The following is a 14,860-nucleotide window of genomic DNA, read 5'->3' on the forward strand; positions in this document are numbered from 1 at the left end:
CTACTTGAGTGAGTTAAGTAGCTCAACTCGACTCTAGCTCGAATCCACCTAACCGATGGATTAAGTAAACTAGGTTTGTTTTCTCTCACTATTGCGGAACTTAGTTAGCCTCTGGAACACTGTCAGTATTGCTGTGAGTTACTAATCTGTATCCCCTAGTAACTGATGTCCATCTCTCTCACAAAAGCAAATGCGTTGTTTAATTTTGGATCTCTAGCTTTTTTGTGACAAGGGAAGACTTGCAGTTGATTCAAATTAAATCACTTTAGATAAATTTTGCATTCTGTATTTATACAACTTGTTTGTTCATGTGTTTACATATACTTAAAGAGTAAGAACCAAAAGGTTTTTCCCATATAGTTGTATTCAAGCCTGAGCTAGGTTACCAAAAGGAATTGAAGACATGAAAAACTCAACTGTTGCACATTTATCTGTCATAGTTTCTAGCAGTATTTTGAAAAAGAACTGTTGTTCTATATTGCAGGGGTCATTGACAGGCTGAAAGCCTCTAGAGAGCTGTGTATAAAGCAACCTATTCTTTATATAAGATGTAAATAGCTGAATTCAAGGTTGAGCTAGGTGACCAAAAGGAGTTCAAAACATGTAAACTCAACTTTTCCAAGTAAATCCTTCTTTAACTTACTTTCTCATTTATTTATCTATTTATTATTCCCGTAGTTCTAGATACTGATGGAGATCCGTGCCGATGAAGAAACCAGATCCTTTTCAAGGTTTTCTGTATGCTTCTCTCTTTCTTGATTACTTGGTTTTCAATTGTATCGTATAATACGTGGGGGATGTCAAAGCTCATTTTGATATAACAAGGTGATTACATTGTTATAGGGCTTAAATACATTTTTTTTGCTTATAATTTAGTATTTTTTATTTTTATTCCTGTAATTTTTTTTTTGTTTTAAGCGTTTAAGATAACGTTTTTATTTCATTATTCAAAGTAATTTTTTTTACTGTTTAAAGCGTTATTTAAAGTGTTTAAGGACGAAAAACAAAATAAACATAATAAAGACTAAAACGAAAAAAATAATTTATAAGAACAAAAATAAAAAAAATTAAATTACAAGAGGACAAAAAATGTATTTAACCCATGTTATATTTTAGTTCAATACAGCTGTATCTGTCTTCAAATTACCTGGCAATTGTGTTGCTTCTCAATCCTGATAAGTTATTCCATCATTATTATATCACATAAATTTAGTTCATTTGATTATTCAATCAGGGATTTTTCAAATGCTAATATGATAGGAGCAAAAGGTTAACTGGGCAACTCCTTGCCTGATTTGGACATGCTGCCATTTGGATGGCTAACTAATCCTTGTTAATGAGGCTTTGTTGCTATTTTTTCTCTTTCCTGTATGAATATCAAAACCCTCATACTTTTAATCAGTTAGCTATCGCAATGTACTTTAGACCAAATTATTTCACTTTTCCATATTTATTAATCTTTCCTCTATCTTCAGCCATTTTTGTTATTTTATATAAATAATTTTTTTTTTGTGAAACCAGAATCTTGAGGCATTGTTAGTATTTGTCTGCATTCTATTAGGATGAGGACATTTCTGGCTCACTGAAATTGTTAGATTACAAAACTCAAAAGATGTTTTGTAATCTCTTATGATAGAAAATTGCTACTAGCTGTTTGAATTTAGAGTCACAGGAAAATGGATTATGACACTGCCTTTTCACCTCTCTCTTTTTTTCTATGGAAGGTTCAAATGAAGGTCCACATAGGTATAGTAACCTCAATTTAGAAGAGAAGAAAACACAGGTATTGACAAAAGCACAACTAAGTTGTTTTCCAATATGTTCATGTGTTAATTTTAACTTGAGTATATCAATAGGTTGAGTGAATGTGTTCTTATTCCACAGATGATTATGTGGTCTATGGACTATGGCAAAATCTCCCCTTATGTTTTAAGCTAAAATCTAACAGATTTAACCCTTCAATGAATTATTTTTCTTTCCAGACCATCAAACAGAGAATAAAAAATAAATATCTGGCAATCGAGAAAGTCAATTGTTATTGCTTCTTTGTTCACTTGAGGTATGTTTTGAAGGACTATTGCTTCTTGGATTTTGTCGCGGTTTAACATCTGTATAGGGAAAAAGAACCATCCACAATTTTTCACCCTCATGGTTGCTACTATGCTCTTGGTAAGCAATATTGTCCACCTATGCCTTGCTCATTCACATGGTTGAATCTACTGCAACTAGCTATATAAGTTATACTATGTAATTTGTTGATCTAAATGATTTTTTTTCCTTCTTATCTACAAATTCTCGCCCTTAATTTTCATGGTTGCGAGTTTCAAAGCTAGTTCAAGTGGCTTTTTCTTCTTCCACTTCTTTTTTGTAGTTTCTGTTATCTTATAAGGTGAGTTGCTGACTAATATCAACCTTTTTTTCCAAATAGCAAAAGTTGTAGTTCTTTTTTTTCTGCAACTTTATTGAATGATATATGATATCAATTTGTGACCTTTTGCAGGTGACTCATTTACATATAATTTGTATTGGATCTGGTTTTAAATACTCTTTTTTTCTTTCTTTTTTTTTCTTGGGAGTTTATTGAATGAGGATGCCATTGTGTGAGCTTATTGAAGGACGGTAAAGGTTTCAACAAAGAACACAAGACTCGGCTATTGCGGTTTGTGACATGCACATCCAAGGTCTATTGCTATCCAGGACTTTGAACATTTTAATTTTTTATAAGCTACTAAATGTCTGGTTGTTTTCCAACTATTTGAACATATTATTTCATAATATGATAGTTATGTGTAATTATACCTATTTTCTTGAGATCAATTTATTTCTGAAGCATTTTAGTCAATCAAGAATGAGTCTCACCTCACATGATTGAACGTTACTGCAGAGTATGTAAGGCTTTGGAACCTCACAAAGAATATTGTGATAGTTGTAATTTGAGTGATCTGAAATGAGGATGGATCTATGACTTAGGCTTTTTCTTGCCTACGTATAATGATCTAAGTAGTGTTGCTTACTATTCAATCTGCAAGTCTTAATTTCAAATTTATGTTGTATCAGTGGAATGCAAGATTTAATGTCTCATGTGAAAGGGATGTGACTTATTAAGGATTAATAAGTAAATAGTTAATGGTTATGAACTAAAGTGTAAATTGGGTCATAGGCTTAAGTGGAGTAGTTTCTAAAGATAATTGTTGTTTGACGGGGAACAATGATTTTAAAGGGGTTAATATTTATTTACGTGAAACAATGTCTCCTTTCTAACATTAGAGTATTCTCTTAATCCTAGTTACCATCATGAAAGATACAGAAAATAGAAAGAAAAGTCAAAGAAAACAAAATCTTGTTTTCTCCTCTTTCAAGGAATCAAAACGTACTAAAGAGAAGTCTCACTAATGGAGAAAGAAACACACTTTCTTCTATTAATTGTGAGAATCGTATATTTTAATATTCTATTGGTTTTCTATTGAGAACCCTAGAAAGTCATAACGTCATAACTTACACGGAATAGTTGATGAAGGATTTGATTTCGGTAGATTATTGAATGAACTCTAACATGTAATACTGAATTGATTGTTTTTGTGTCCATGTGGACTCTAACTTGGAACTTTTTCTCTCTATTAATCTGTTACTGAATAAATGGTTATAAAACTTTTGTTGGTTATTTAGAAAGATGTATAGGGTTATAGCAAGAATAAAAGAAAGATATTGAACTGTAGAAGGTTGTATTTTTATTGAATAGCATAACGTGCATTTATACAACAATAAGAAAACCAAAATCCCATAAAATTTGCTATTGATTGGCAAAACAAATGCCAAAAAAAAGAGAATCAAACATTCTATTTCTAGCAAATTATTTGACTACAAATTAGGAAGCTTAAAAAGGTGATTTGGCAGCTTAACAGGTCATTGCAATCAACACTCCTCCTTGACACTGAAGCTGCATATTCCAAGTCTTTTCCTGAAGAACTCAAATATGTTTTTAGGAAGTGCCTTTGTTAGAATGTCAGCATTATGATATTCTATTCTACAATGAACAAGTTGCACTTCTCCATCCTTCTGAACTTCTCTTAGAAAGAAAAACTTGATCTTGAAGTGTTTTGTTCTTCCATGGAACACTGGATCATTTGCAATTGGAATTACAGCTTGGTTGTCAACAAATATCTATGTGCTTTCTATTGGTTATGTGTGCAAGTCTATCATAAGCTTTCTAATCCAAAGAGCTTGGTTTACCGCAACAACATCAGCTATATACTCTGCTTCTGTTGTTGATTGAGCTATAACTTCTTGTTTTTTATAACACAATGAAAACATACTAAAACCTAAAGTAAAACAATAACCAGAAGTGCTCCTCTTATCATCAACACATCCTGCCCAATCACTATCAGAATAACCAAGAAGATTGAAACTTTTAACTTGACTGAACCTTATTCCATAATCAATTGTGCCTTTAACATATCTAAGGATTCTTTTTGCTGCTTGAAAGTGAATTTCACTAGCACAATGCATGTACCTTGATAGTAAACTCATAGCATACATAATATCTGGTCTGGTTGCTATCAAATACATCAAACACCTTATTAAGCTTTTGTACAACCTTTCATCAACCCTTTTAGCTTCATCTTCTTTGCAAAACTTTTCCTTTTGATTCATTGGAGTTGCAGTTGGTTTGCACTCTTCCATGTTGAACTTCCTAAGGACTTTTTTTTGCATATTTTTGATGGAACACAAATATTTCATTATGCTTTTGCTGCACCTACATACCAAGGAAAAATTTCATATTTCCAAGGTCTATCATTTCAAAGGCATCTTTCATTCTTTCTTTGAACTTATCAATAAGCTCATTATGACTTCCTATAACAAACAGATCATCAACATAAAGAGATACCACAAGTATGTCATTATCAACCTTTTTTATATAAAGGGTAAATTCACTTGGACTTTTTACAAAGCCTAAGTTCACTAAGTGTGCATCAATTCTACTATACCATGATCTTGGTACTTGTTTTAGGCCATATAAGGCCTTATTCAATTTATACACCTTCTCCTCCTGTCCTTGGACAAAAAAACCTTCTGGTTGCTCAACAAAGATTTCTTCCTCCAAGTACCTATTCAAAAAGGCAGACTTGACATCCATATGATGTATGTTAGACAAGTGGCCTCAGTATCTTAAGAAGGGGGGTTAAATTAAGATACCAAACTATCTCCAATTAAAATTTAACTCTCTTTTTAATTAATAATGAAACCTTAATTATGAATTATTTCAAGAACAATTCAAAATAAACTTCTTTAAAGTGAAATATAAACTAGAATAAATAAAAGAAGTTTAAGGGAAGAGAGAATGCAAACTCAGTTTTTATACTGGTTCGGTCACGCTCTGTGCCTACGTCTAGTCCCCAAGCAACCCGCTTGAGATTTCCACTATCTTGTAAAAAGCCTTTTACAAAGTCTGAACCACACCGAGACAACTCTTCCCTTGTGTTCAGATAACATTACAACTTAAGAGACCCTCAGTCTCTTAAACAGATTTCTTCCTCCAAGTACCCATTCAAAAAGGCGGACTTGACATTCATATAATGTATAGCCCAACCATTTTTGTGCAACAAGCGCGAACAACAATCTTATCGTATCCAACCTAGCCACTGGAGCAAAGGTTTCAGAAAAATCCACCCCAAAGATTTAGGCATATCCCTTAACAACTAGTCTTGCTTTATACTTGTTTACAGAACCATTTGGATTAAGCTTGGTCCTGTAAATCTGCTTAACTCCAATAGTTTTCTTATGATTTGGCATGTCCACCAATTCCCATGTCTGATTTTTTTTTCCAATCATCTTGAGCTCCTCCTGCGTTGCACTTATCTATTTTTTATTGGTTGCAGCCTTCTCATATCCTACAGGTTCCATGATAGAAACATTACACCTTTGATAGATATCAAAAAGTGATCTTGTTCCTCTGTTAGGTTCTTCATCTACGTTCTCATTCTCCTTCTGAAATTCAATCTTCTTGTCATCTTCCCAGCTCCAACTATACAGCTCCAAGAATCTCACATTCCTGCTAACAATTACTTTGTCATGATGTGGCAAATAAATCCTGTAGGCCTTTGAAATTAGGTTATAGCCTACAAAGATTCCAAGTTCAACTTTATTGTCTAGTTTGTCCCTCTTAACTTAAGGAATGTAAGAAAATCACAAACAACCAAATATCTTTGTATTGAGCAACTCAGGTTTATAGCCATACCATGCTTCAAATGGTGTCTTCTTTGTTGGCAGTCTGTTAAGCAAGAAAACTGCAGTATTTGTGGCTTTTGCCCAGAATTTCTTTAGGAATTCTTTTTCATGAAGCAAGAACCTAGCCATCTCCATAATCATCCTATTCTTCCTTTCTGCGGTGCCATTTTGTTGAAGAGAATAAGGTGTTGTCAACTAGTGTTCTATGCCTGCATCTTCATAAAACTTATTAAATTTGTTACAGGTATATTCAATTCCATTGTCAGATCTGATTACATGTAGTTTACAATTGCTTTGAGTTTCCACCTAAGCTTTGAACTTCCAAAAGATGTCACCAACTTTATATTTAAACTTCATAAAGTAAATCCAACACATCCTTGTATTATCATCAATGAAAACAACATAATACTTACTCCCATTTAGTGCTTGTGTTATCATGGGTCCTTCAACATTTGTGTGTATCAATTGTAGCCTTTATGAAACCCTCCAAGTCATAGTTTGTGGAAAATGGAGTCTTGTTTGCTTTCCATATTGGCAGATAGAACATGTAGGAAGTTCTTCTTCGAATTCAAGTGAGTTTTTTTCCAAGATTGTTCTTCTTCATAAACATTAGAGCACCATGATGGAAATGCCCTAATCTCTTGTGCCAAAGTATTGTGCTACTAACCTCTTTGTGCATTGTAGCTTGCTCTTTGTTCATGAAATCCAAGGCAAAACTGTTGCCTTTCATTTGAACATTGAACACCTCTCTACCTTCTGAGTCTTTAATCATGCAATTTTTTTCTTCAAACAGCACCTTATAACCTTTTTCGAGCAACTGAGGAACACTTTAAAGGTTTTGACTAATTTTCGGGACATATAACACATCAGAAATTAGTTTCAAACCAATGTGGCCTTCAATTGCCATAGTTCCTTTGCCTTTTACTTCAATATATGCTTCATTTCCAATATTGACTTTAGGAAAAATAGCTTCATCAAGTTCTGTAAAGAGTTCACGATCATAGGTCATGTGGTTTGTACAACCACTATTAATAAGCTAACTTTCTATAGAGCTACTGGCAGCAAAGCATGATACAACAAACAACTGCTCCTCTTGTGATTGGTCCTCAGCAACCTTGACTTTTTCTTGTTGTTGTTGAAATTTGCATATTCTTTCAACATGCCCTCACTGACCACACCTATGACACCTTACATCTGGCCTCCACCAACACCTTTTTTTTTGTGGGTGATTAGTTTTTTTACAATAAAGGCAAGGCAGATGTACCTGAGTGTTGTTGTTTTGATTTTTGTTGTTTGCAAAAGCTTCAAGTTTTTTGTTATGGCTTTTGCCATTATTGTTGATTTGCAACTTGACTTGAAATGCACCCTCCATTGATCCTTCCCACCTCATAAGCTTTCTTTGCTCTTGTGCCTTTATAGCATGCAAAACTTTTGACAAAGTGATATGGGATATATCCTTTGTGTTCTCCAAAGTTGTTACAGAGGCTTCATATTTTTCGGGAATTGTTACTAGTATTTTTTGTACAATTCTTGAATCTTCAAATTTTATGCCTAACAACCTCACCTTGGTAGCAATGTCAAGCAGTCTGTCTAAGAACTCTTTGATTATCTTAGACTCCTTCATCCTTTGTAATTCGAGTTCTCGAATTAAATTCAAAACTTGCATGTTTCATATCCGATCATCTTCTTCATACTCCTTCAAATAATTCCAAATGGCACTTGCATTTTTTAGTTTCATGATTCTTATGAAAATTGTTTTTGAGACTCCAACAAACAGACAAGTCTTTGCCTTTGCTTTTATGTTTTTTCTCTCCTTGTGATTTTTCATCTAGGCGACTAGAAGATTGTCTGGTAGTTGAGGAACATCATAATCCTCTTCTACAACCTCCCAGACTTCTAAAGCCTCCAAGTAATTTTCCATTCTCATCGCCCAAAGGTTATAGTTCTCTCCATTAAACACTGGAAGAGCAACCTGTGAAAAGCTTGGCTCAATATCCGTGGCAGAGGTCCCGTAAGAAGTTTGCTCTAATTACCAATTTGTTGGTTATTTAGAAAGATGTATAGGGTTGTAGCAAGAACAAAAGAAAGAAATTGAACTGCAGAAGGTTGTTTTTCTATTGAATAGCATAACGTGCATTTGTATAGCAATAAGAAAACCAGAATCCCATAAAATCTGCTATTGATTGGCAAAACAGATGCCAAAAAAAAAGAGAATCAAATATTCTAATTCTAACAAATTATTTGACTCTATTGCCTACAAATTAGGAAACTTGAAAAGGTGATTTGGCAGCTTCACAGGTCATTGCAACGAATAACTCTATTAGAACATGTCATAGATTTTTTATCACTTTCAAGTGTAGTCCTAAGTCATCTATAGCTATAATATAATCATTTTGAAAGTCATTGTTGGGGGAACAATATACATGAGCACACCATAATGGTTCTATCAAATAAAGCTTTTGTAGAAAAATTCTACTTCGGGACATTTGGGTTGTATTGTTCGCAAATAGGTCTCTCTCTACGCATTCAAAGAAGCATGTAGTGGACTTCCTCACATGACATTCAAACAAACCGCATAAAGAAATATAAGATTGTTCTAAGGGTGAGAAGGGAGAAGAGAAAGGAAAAGAGATGACCTGTTCAAATTCTTATTAATAAAAACTAACAATGCACAATTAATATTTTGTCGATTAAAAAAAATTGCTTGAAGATAATACTTAATAGAATAATGAAAGGGGTACTCAGATAAAGGTCGTGACAACTGTTAGCATCAGGTAGATTGGGCTCTGGCATGTAAACTATATTAACTCTTTTCATAATCATTTGTTGGGTTGGGACTTGGTGGAGGTACTCAACAATGAGCAGCATTGGGATTGCAACTTTCTTGCACGAATAGAGTGAATGGTCATAAATTGGATTTGGACATCTCGTTTATAGTGTAGGGAATTTATATTTGAATAATGTTAGAAGAACCACTGAATAAGTTCCGCCCTCCATCAACACCCCTGAGGTGGAATAAAATAATATTATTTTATTATTTAAGAATTTTAATAAAAATGCAAATAACAAAAAATTAAATGAAATAATAAAAAAATGAAAAGAGAGAAAAGGGGGTGAGAAAAATTTCAAAACCCAAATTCTTTGAGTCTCTCACTTGCCCCTATTGTGCTTCTTTGGTTTCTCTTCCGTTTGCATCATGTAGAGGTGGTTCACGACGAGGCCCGCAACGCTTGCTTTGGTTCTCCCGTTTATGTGGCATCTCGTTGGCACTGGCTTATAGGTGATTTGTTTTAACTGCTACCATGAGGTCCACACTTGCCTGCTTCTCCCGTTTCTCTGGCATCTCCTTGGACCCGACGTCAAGGTGGTTGTTTTGCAGTTGTAGTTGGTCGTGTACTCTTCTCTCTCTGACCTATAACCCTAAAGCACACAATTTTTAATTTCGTTGTGTGTCATCACACCCCACTTCTTCTATTTTGGGCATCTCCTTGCACGACCTTATACCTCTCCCGCTATTACTCCATTTCTTTCTCCTATTGCTCCATTGGTTACTCCAGTCGCACCTTGTATCTTCTATTTCTAGGTCATCTCATTCTCTGTAAGTAGTTTTTCCCACATAATTTTTAATTTTATTTTGCTTTCAATAAGTGAAACTGATAGAGTATGAGCCCATGTCGCCACCTATTTTTTAGGTTATGCAATAATTTCCTTGAAAATGTTGACACTACGTAGAAACAAGTGCTTTGATTTGCATGTAGTATTTCCAATTTGTGTAGCTGTAATACAAGTTCTCAAAACAAGATTGGTTGTCAATACAAGTGGCATGATATATTTTTAAGTGGAAGATAAATGCATTAAAATGTATCCATTTGCCCAAAAGAAAGCACAATCTTATCTCAACTAATAGACAATTATAATACTTGTCTCATTAACATCTTCATAGATTCATATATAATTTCTTCCCTATGTTTATGCAGTGTACAATGTTTCTTTAAGAGTGTTTTGTGTGTTCAAGTTTAACTTTAATAATGTCTAGTTATTGAAGTCTAATATTAAAATGTTTAGTATGATTGGTTTAGTCAAGTTGAAATAGCAAAAATTTTAGTTCAATTTTCTTTTGACAATAATGTGCTCGTGGTGCTCACATAGTTACATGAGCAAATTGTGTTTACTTTGGTAAAAAAATTATACATAATTGGATTCTAACAAACATGATGATAAAAATAAATTGTGTATAGAAGTATGCAGTGTTGAATAAAAGGTTTATTACCTATTGAGTTAGACTGTTGAAGTAATAGTCTTTTCTCATAGAGTGCATAGTACAAATTTATGAATAGTACAAACAATAAAGCCTCATATTTTTTGTTTTTTTTTCTTTCCTTTGTTTTTTTGGAAAGAAACTAAAGCATATTTTAATTCACCAGATCATTCTTGAAACTTCTACAAAATTTCCTTGCTTCCTCTTGATAAGATCCTACTTCTTCTCTAAACTCCCCCAATCAATCCTAACTTGGTCATGAGCTTTTGCAACCTCTAAAGTGAAACTCTCCAATGTTTTAAAAATGGAAATCAAACCAGCTTTGAATTATTATTTTTTTATTGTTTCATTAGTTCATTTGATAAAATCCAAGTCAACAATTCATCTATTGACTAGTAGTTCGTAAAGACAAAGTAGTCATTTAAGTCACGTGATTTTTTTAAAATTTTTTGTGTATGAAGAACAAAATACCACCAGGGACAAACCCTTTGCTTGTGACATGGATCTAAAAGAGGAACATTTGATTTGGCCATGCATTATTTTTCACGAGCCCTTATATACGTGAAGATGGGGAGTATGTAGGTCAGAAAATGGTGGGTCCCACATGCCATGTGTAACATCCTAAAATTTGAATACCACCTCCGAAACTTATTTTTGCACATTCTCACCATTGGGATTTTCAAAATAATGTTTGTAGAGAGAGAAATTCCCATCGCACGAAGATAGTGAAATTGAGGCTCCAATCTCTTCTCCTTCTTCTCTCTAACACTTGGAAACCCTAGCAAAGCAACCAGAGGAAAAGCTTGAAGAATCTTAGGGAACTGCTAGAGACATCGCTACCGCTGATGGACTACACACGTGAGCCCGTTTAGAGGTAAGAGATGAGTTTATCGCAATTGGGGTTAGAGTGAACATGTATAGGCATCCTTAGAGGATCAAATTGGGGTTAATTTTGGGGTGTTTTATGCATTTTAATTTTGTTTGTACAATGATAACTACAAATTGTCTGTGTTTGACGGACCAATTGATGTCTTGATGCGAAATTGTTGTGAAATTGATATGTTCTTGTGTTTAGTATAAACCCTAGAAATTGGGATTTTTCCTAATTAGCGTGAATTGATGAAATTAAGTAAGGAGGGATGTACCGTAAGAGGAAGTGAGATAATGATTTTGTATTTTCCCCTTTTTTGTGCTTTATAGGATTTTTTTTTTAAATATTTAAGATTAACTCAGGTTAATAATATCATATTATGCATGTTAGTTTGGAAAGGTATTTTCAATGGCAACTTCAGTTACTATATAAATATTTACTTATGATAAAAATATTTATATAATTGAGTCCAGTAGATTTGCTTTCTACTTTTTTATATATTCGAATTGTTTACTCTTATGCCTTGTTTCATGTTATATATATATATATATATACACACACACACACACACACATATATATATATATATATATATATATATATATATTTGATGCAAATAATATTGTAGTGTTGTTATAGTATGATTCCGAAAAGTATTCAAGTGTTGGAGTTTGAGAATATTATTTTTAGACTTGATATACATATGTATTTTGTACCTTATGAATATTGTTATGAATGTTAAGAAGATGTATAAATAAACATGAGACGTAATGACATATCATTTTGGGATTATGAAATTGTGATTGAGAGTGAGTATAAATGGCAAGTTAAGCATGTGCTAATCTATGGGATACACATGAACATGTGATGATGGATTGTGACATTGTGAGTTGTTAAATTGTAGACATGAGATATGGTTGTGATTAAGTGTGTGGTTAATACTTGATGTGATATTACTTGTGGTGTGAGTTGTGAGTTATACAATAATCCGACTGGTGTTTACCTTAAGAAAAGTTTTTATGCGCGAGGTGTTAAATTATAGTGCAATGTGTTAAACGTATTTGAAAACAAGTGTGAGGTTGTGGGTATTGTATAATTCATGAGTAGTGTTTGCGTGCAAGTTGGACCTGAATCAGGAAGGTGAGACCCTAACGGATTCTTCGGAGTCTAGGCCTTAGGGATAAATACACTCGGTTTGAGTGCTCTTTTAAGCCTATGTTGGTCCCATATGGTTGGAGCACTCTCGCAAAACAGAGTGGCCCTGACTAGTCACCTTATGATTTTACTTAGTGAGAGTGATCTGACATGCCCATTGTGTGGCGTGTCTTGTTATGTACTCCTAAGTGCCCTGGTGTTGTTTTTCACTAACATGGTATAACATTGCATGTAGGCTTAAGTCTTAGTATAATTGTTACATAACACATGTGAATGATTTATTATGAAATTGGTAAGTGTTGTTACTTCTTGAGTCGAGTGTGTGATTCATGTGTAATGTGATTGGTGATTGAAAAATGAATTTTAAATGATAAAGTGGTGAAGTGATGTGAATTGTATTTAGTTGAGCTATGTGATAAATATTTCTATAATGTATTTTGCTTATGTCTTTGTTTATTTGTATTTTATTTAGAAATGTGATAACTCACTCCTTATTATTGTTTGTGTTTGGATCTTATGATGATCTTGAACCTTGTGTTCGTGGGAGCAGATGACTAGTTGGATGTTTTTAAAGAACCTCGTGTAGAGGACACTGGGACACAATGCTTTGATAGGATGTAACAATGATACATGGGTTTCTGTTTCAATTGCATGATGTTCTGAACATGTTATTTTACTATTTTATTCCACTGCTTAACTTGAGTTCTTTTGTAAACTTGGACGACCTTATTTTGAGTCGGAGATGTTTTTAATAAGTTTTATTTGATAGTAGTGAAACGAATGTGACCTTTTTACTGACGTGGATTTGTTTACGTGATTTGAATAAAATCGCATTTTTATATTTTTTTCTTATTTATATGTATATCAAGGTAAAGGGTGTCACACCATGGCTTCCTCATCTTGTTAAGCTTTTCATACAAATTTTAACCATGGCTCCCCCATCTAGTTAATAAAATAAATTGTTTTAAGGTTGAAGAAAAGTTATCAAGGTAAAATGTTCAATGAGCTCATATTCTGCTGATAGAAATTGGAATTTGTGTTGCATGTTTGCAAGATGGTGTGTTGTGCCCTTTGTTGCTTAATTTTCTCCATTAAGTTTGTATGACTGCATGTATGATATACAATAATCTTTTACCATTTATTTAGGATTTGCATGAGTTTTATGTGAGTCTAAACTTTTAACAAGTTTAAGTGTGTTTTACTTGTTAAATTACCTTGTCATTATATATGTCAGAATTTACACACTATGCAATATTCTCAGGAAATGGAACAAATTGAATCTGAGTTATCTTACAGTAATGCACGGTCCAACACACCAAATGAATTTCAAGCAAATACTTTTATGAACTTAAAGACTTATGGATAGATACTTTGCCATTGAACTTTGCATACGATCTCTTCCACTAATATATAATTGACATTTTTTTGTTGGCTTGGTCTAAAGATGCTTAATAGAAGAAACTAGAGAGAAGGAACCGGGTAAAGAAAAAGAACCAAACATTTGGGTAGGCTTTTATTTATGTGGTGTTAATATAAGAACTATCCTGAGGCCAACCTTTGTATTGACATGCAACATTAATTTTGTTGTGAAGATCTTAATCAAATCCTCATGACATAGTAGAAAATAATGCATAGCAGTTGCTTGTAAAATTCTTCCTTGTCTTTTCCTTTCTTTTTTTCCTATTATTATTGTGTTCTTAGAATTCAACATTTTCATTTTCTTCCAGCAGCTATAGTATGTTCACTTTTTGTAAATATTATTACCCTACCTATGGGAGCTTCACTTTTAGAATTGTAGATAATTGATTCTTTTAAATAACTTTGCTTGTTGTAATGTATAATAACTCATGAGTATAATCATACTACTATGGCTTTTAGGCCATGTGGTTCTTTACGAGTAATGTTCGTGTAACTAATCTTACGCCTCCCCCCCTCCCCCACAATTAATTTTAAAAAAATGAATGGTGATGATGAAGAGTAACTAATCTTACCCATGGATTTGCATTTCACACCGTGCTTGTACCATAAGTGATTAATTTCATAAGGTTATTCAATATTATCTATGGTTAACTATATTTGCAAGGATAGTTAATTTTGACTAAAATATTAATATTGTAAGTTATGGTTAAATACATATAAAATTATGGTTACCATTGCCTACAAAATAGATAAGCATAAATTAAGGTCTCAATAGTCAACCCCTTATGGTTAACTACATGACACATGCTTTCCTCACATAAGTTTAATCAGTCCTTCATACATCAGACAAACAAATTCTTGTTCACATAACTTTTGAGTAATTATATTAGAATGATTAGAGTTAACCACTTATGAGAAAATGTAAGTCGTTA

At 33.3% G+C, this 14,860-nt stretch overlaps 1 protein-coding gene and 1 long non-coding RNA gene across 3 annotated transcripts; one reads left to right on the forward strand and one right to left on the reverse strand.

Moving 5' to 3' along the window:
* Positions 1-1,211: 1,211 nt before the first annotated feature.
* Positions 1,212-3,028, forward strand: LOC114367466. Of its 2 annotated transcripts, XR_003657213.1 has the most exons (3): positions 1,212-1,368; positions 1,725-1,783; positions 1,983-3,028. It is a non-coding gene; the product is annotated as an uncharacterized LOC114367466 (long non-coding RNA). The 2 variants fall into 2 exon arrangements; XR_003657212.1 differs by having other exon boundaries at positions 1,725-3,028.
* Positions 3,029-3,912: 884 nt separating this feature from the next.
* LOC114368096 (uncharacterized mitochondrial protein AtMg00810-like) lies at positions 3,913-4,680 on the reverse strand. The gene is made up of 2 exons (XM_028325459.1): positions 4,338-4,680; positions 3,913-4,115 (listed from the first exon to the last, which is right to left on the reverse strand). The coding sequence occupies exons 1-2, from the start codon at positions 4,678-4,680 to the stop codon at positions 3,913-3,915; spliced, it is 546 nt and encodes a 181-aa protein (XP_028181260.1).
* Between the last annotated feature and the right edge of the window lie 10,180 nt (positions 4,681-14,860).

Source organism: Glycine soja, chromosome 9 (genome assembly GCF_004193775.1).
Source record: "Glycine soja cultivar W05 chromosome 9, ASM419377v2, whole genome shotgun sequence".
NCBI lineage: Eukaryota > Viridiplantae > Streptophyta > Magnoliopsida > Fabales > Fabaceae > Glycine > Glycine soja.

Coding starts and splice junctions, on each gene's coding strand:
- LOC114368096 (XM_028325459.1), bottom strand. CDS start 4,680: ATGGAAGAGTGCAAACCAACTGCAACTCCAATGAATCAAAAGGAAAAG. Junction 4,116..4,337: donor TGATAAGAGGAGCACTTCTG/GTTATTGTTTTA, acceptor CAAATGATCCAG/TGTTCCATGGAAGAACAAAA.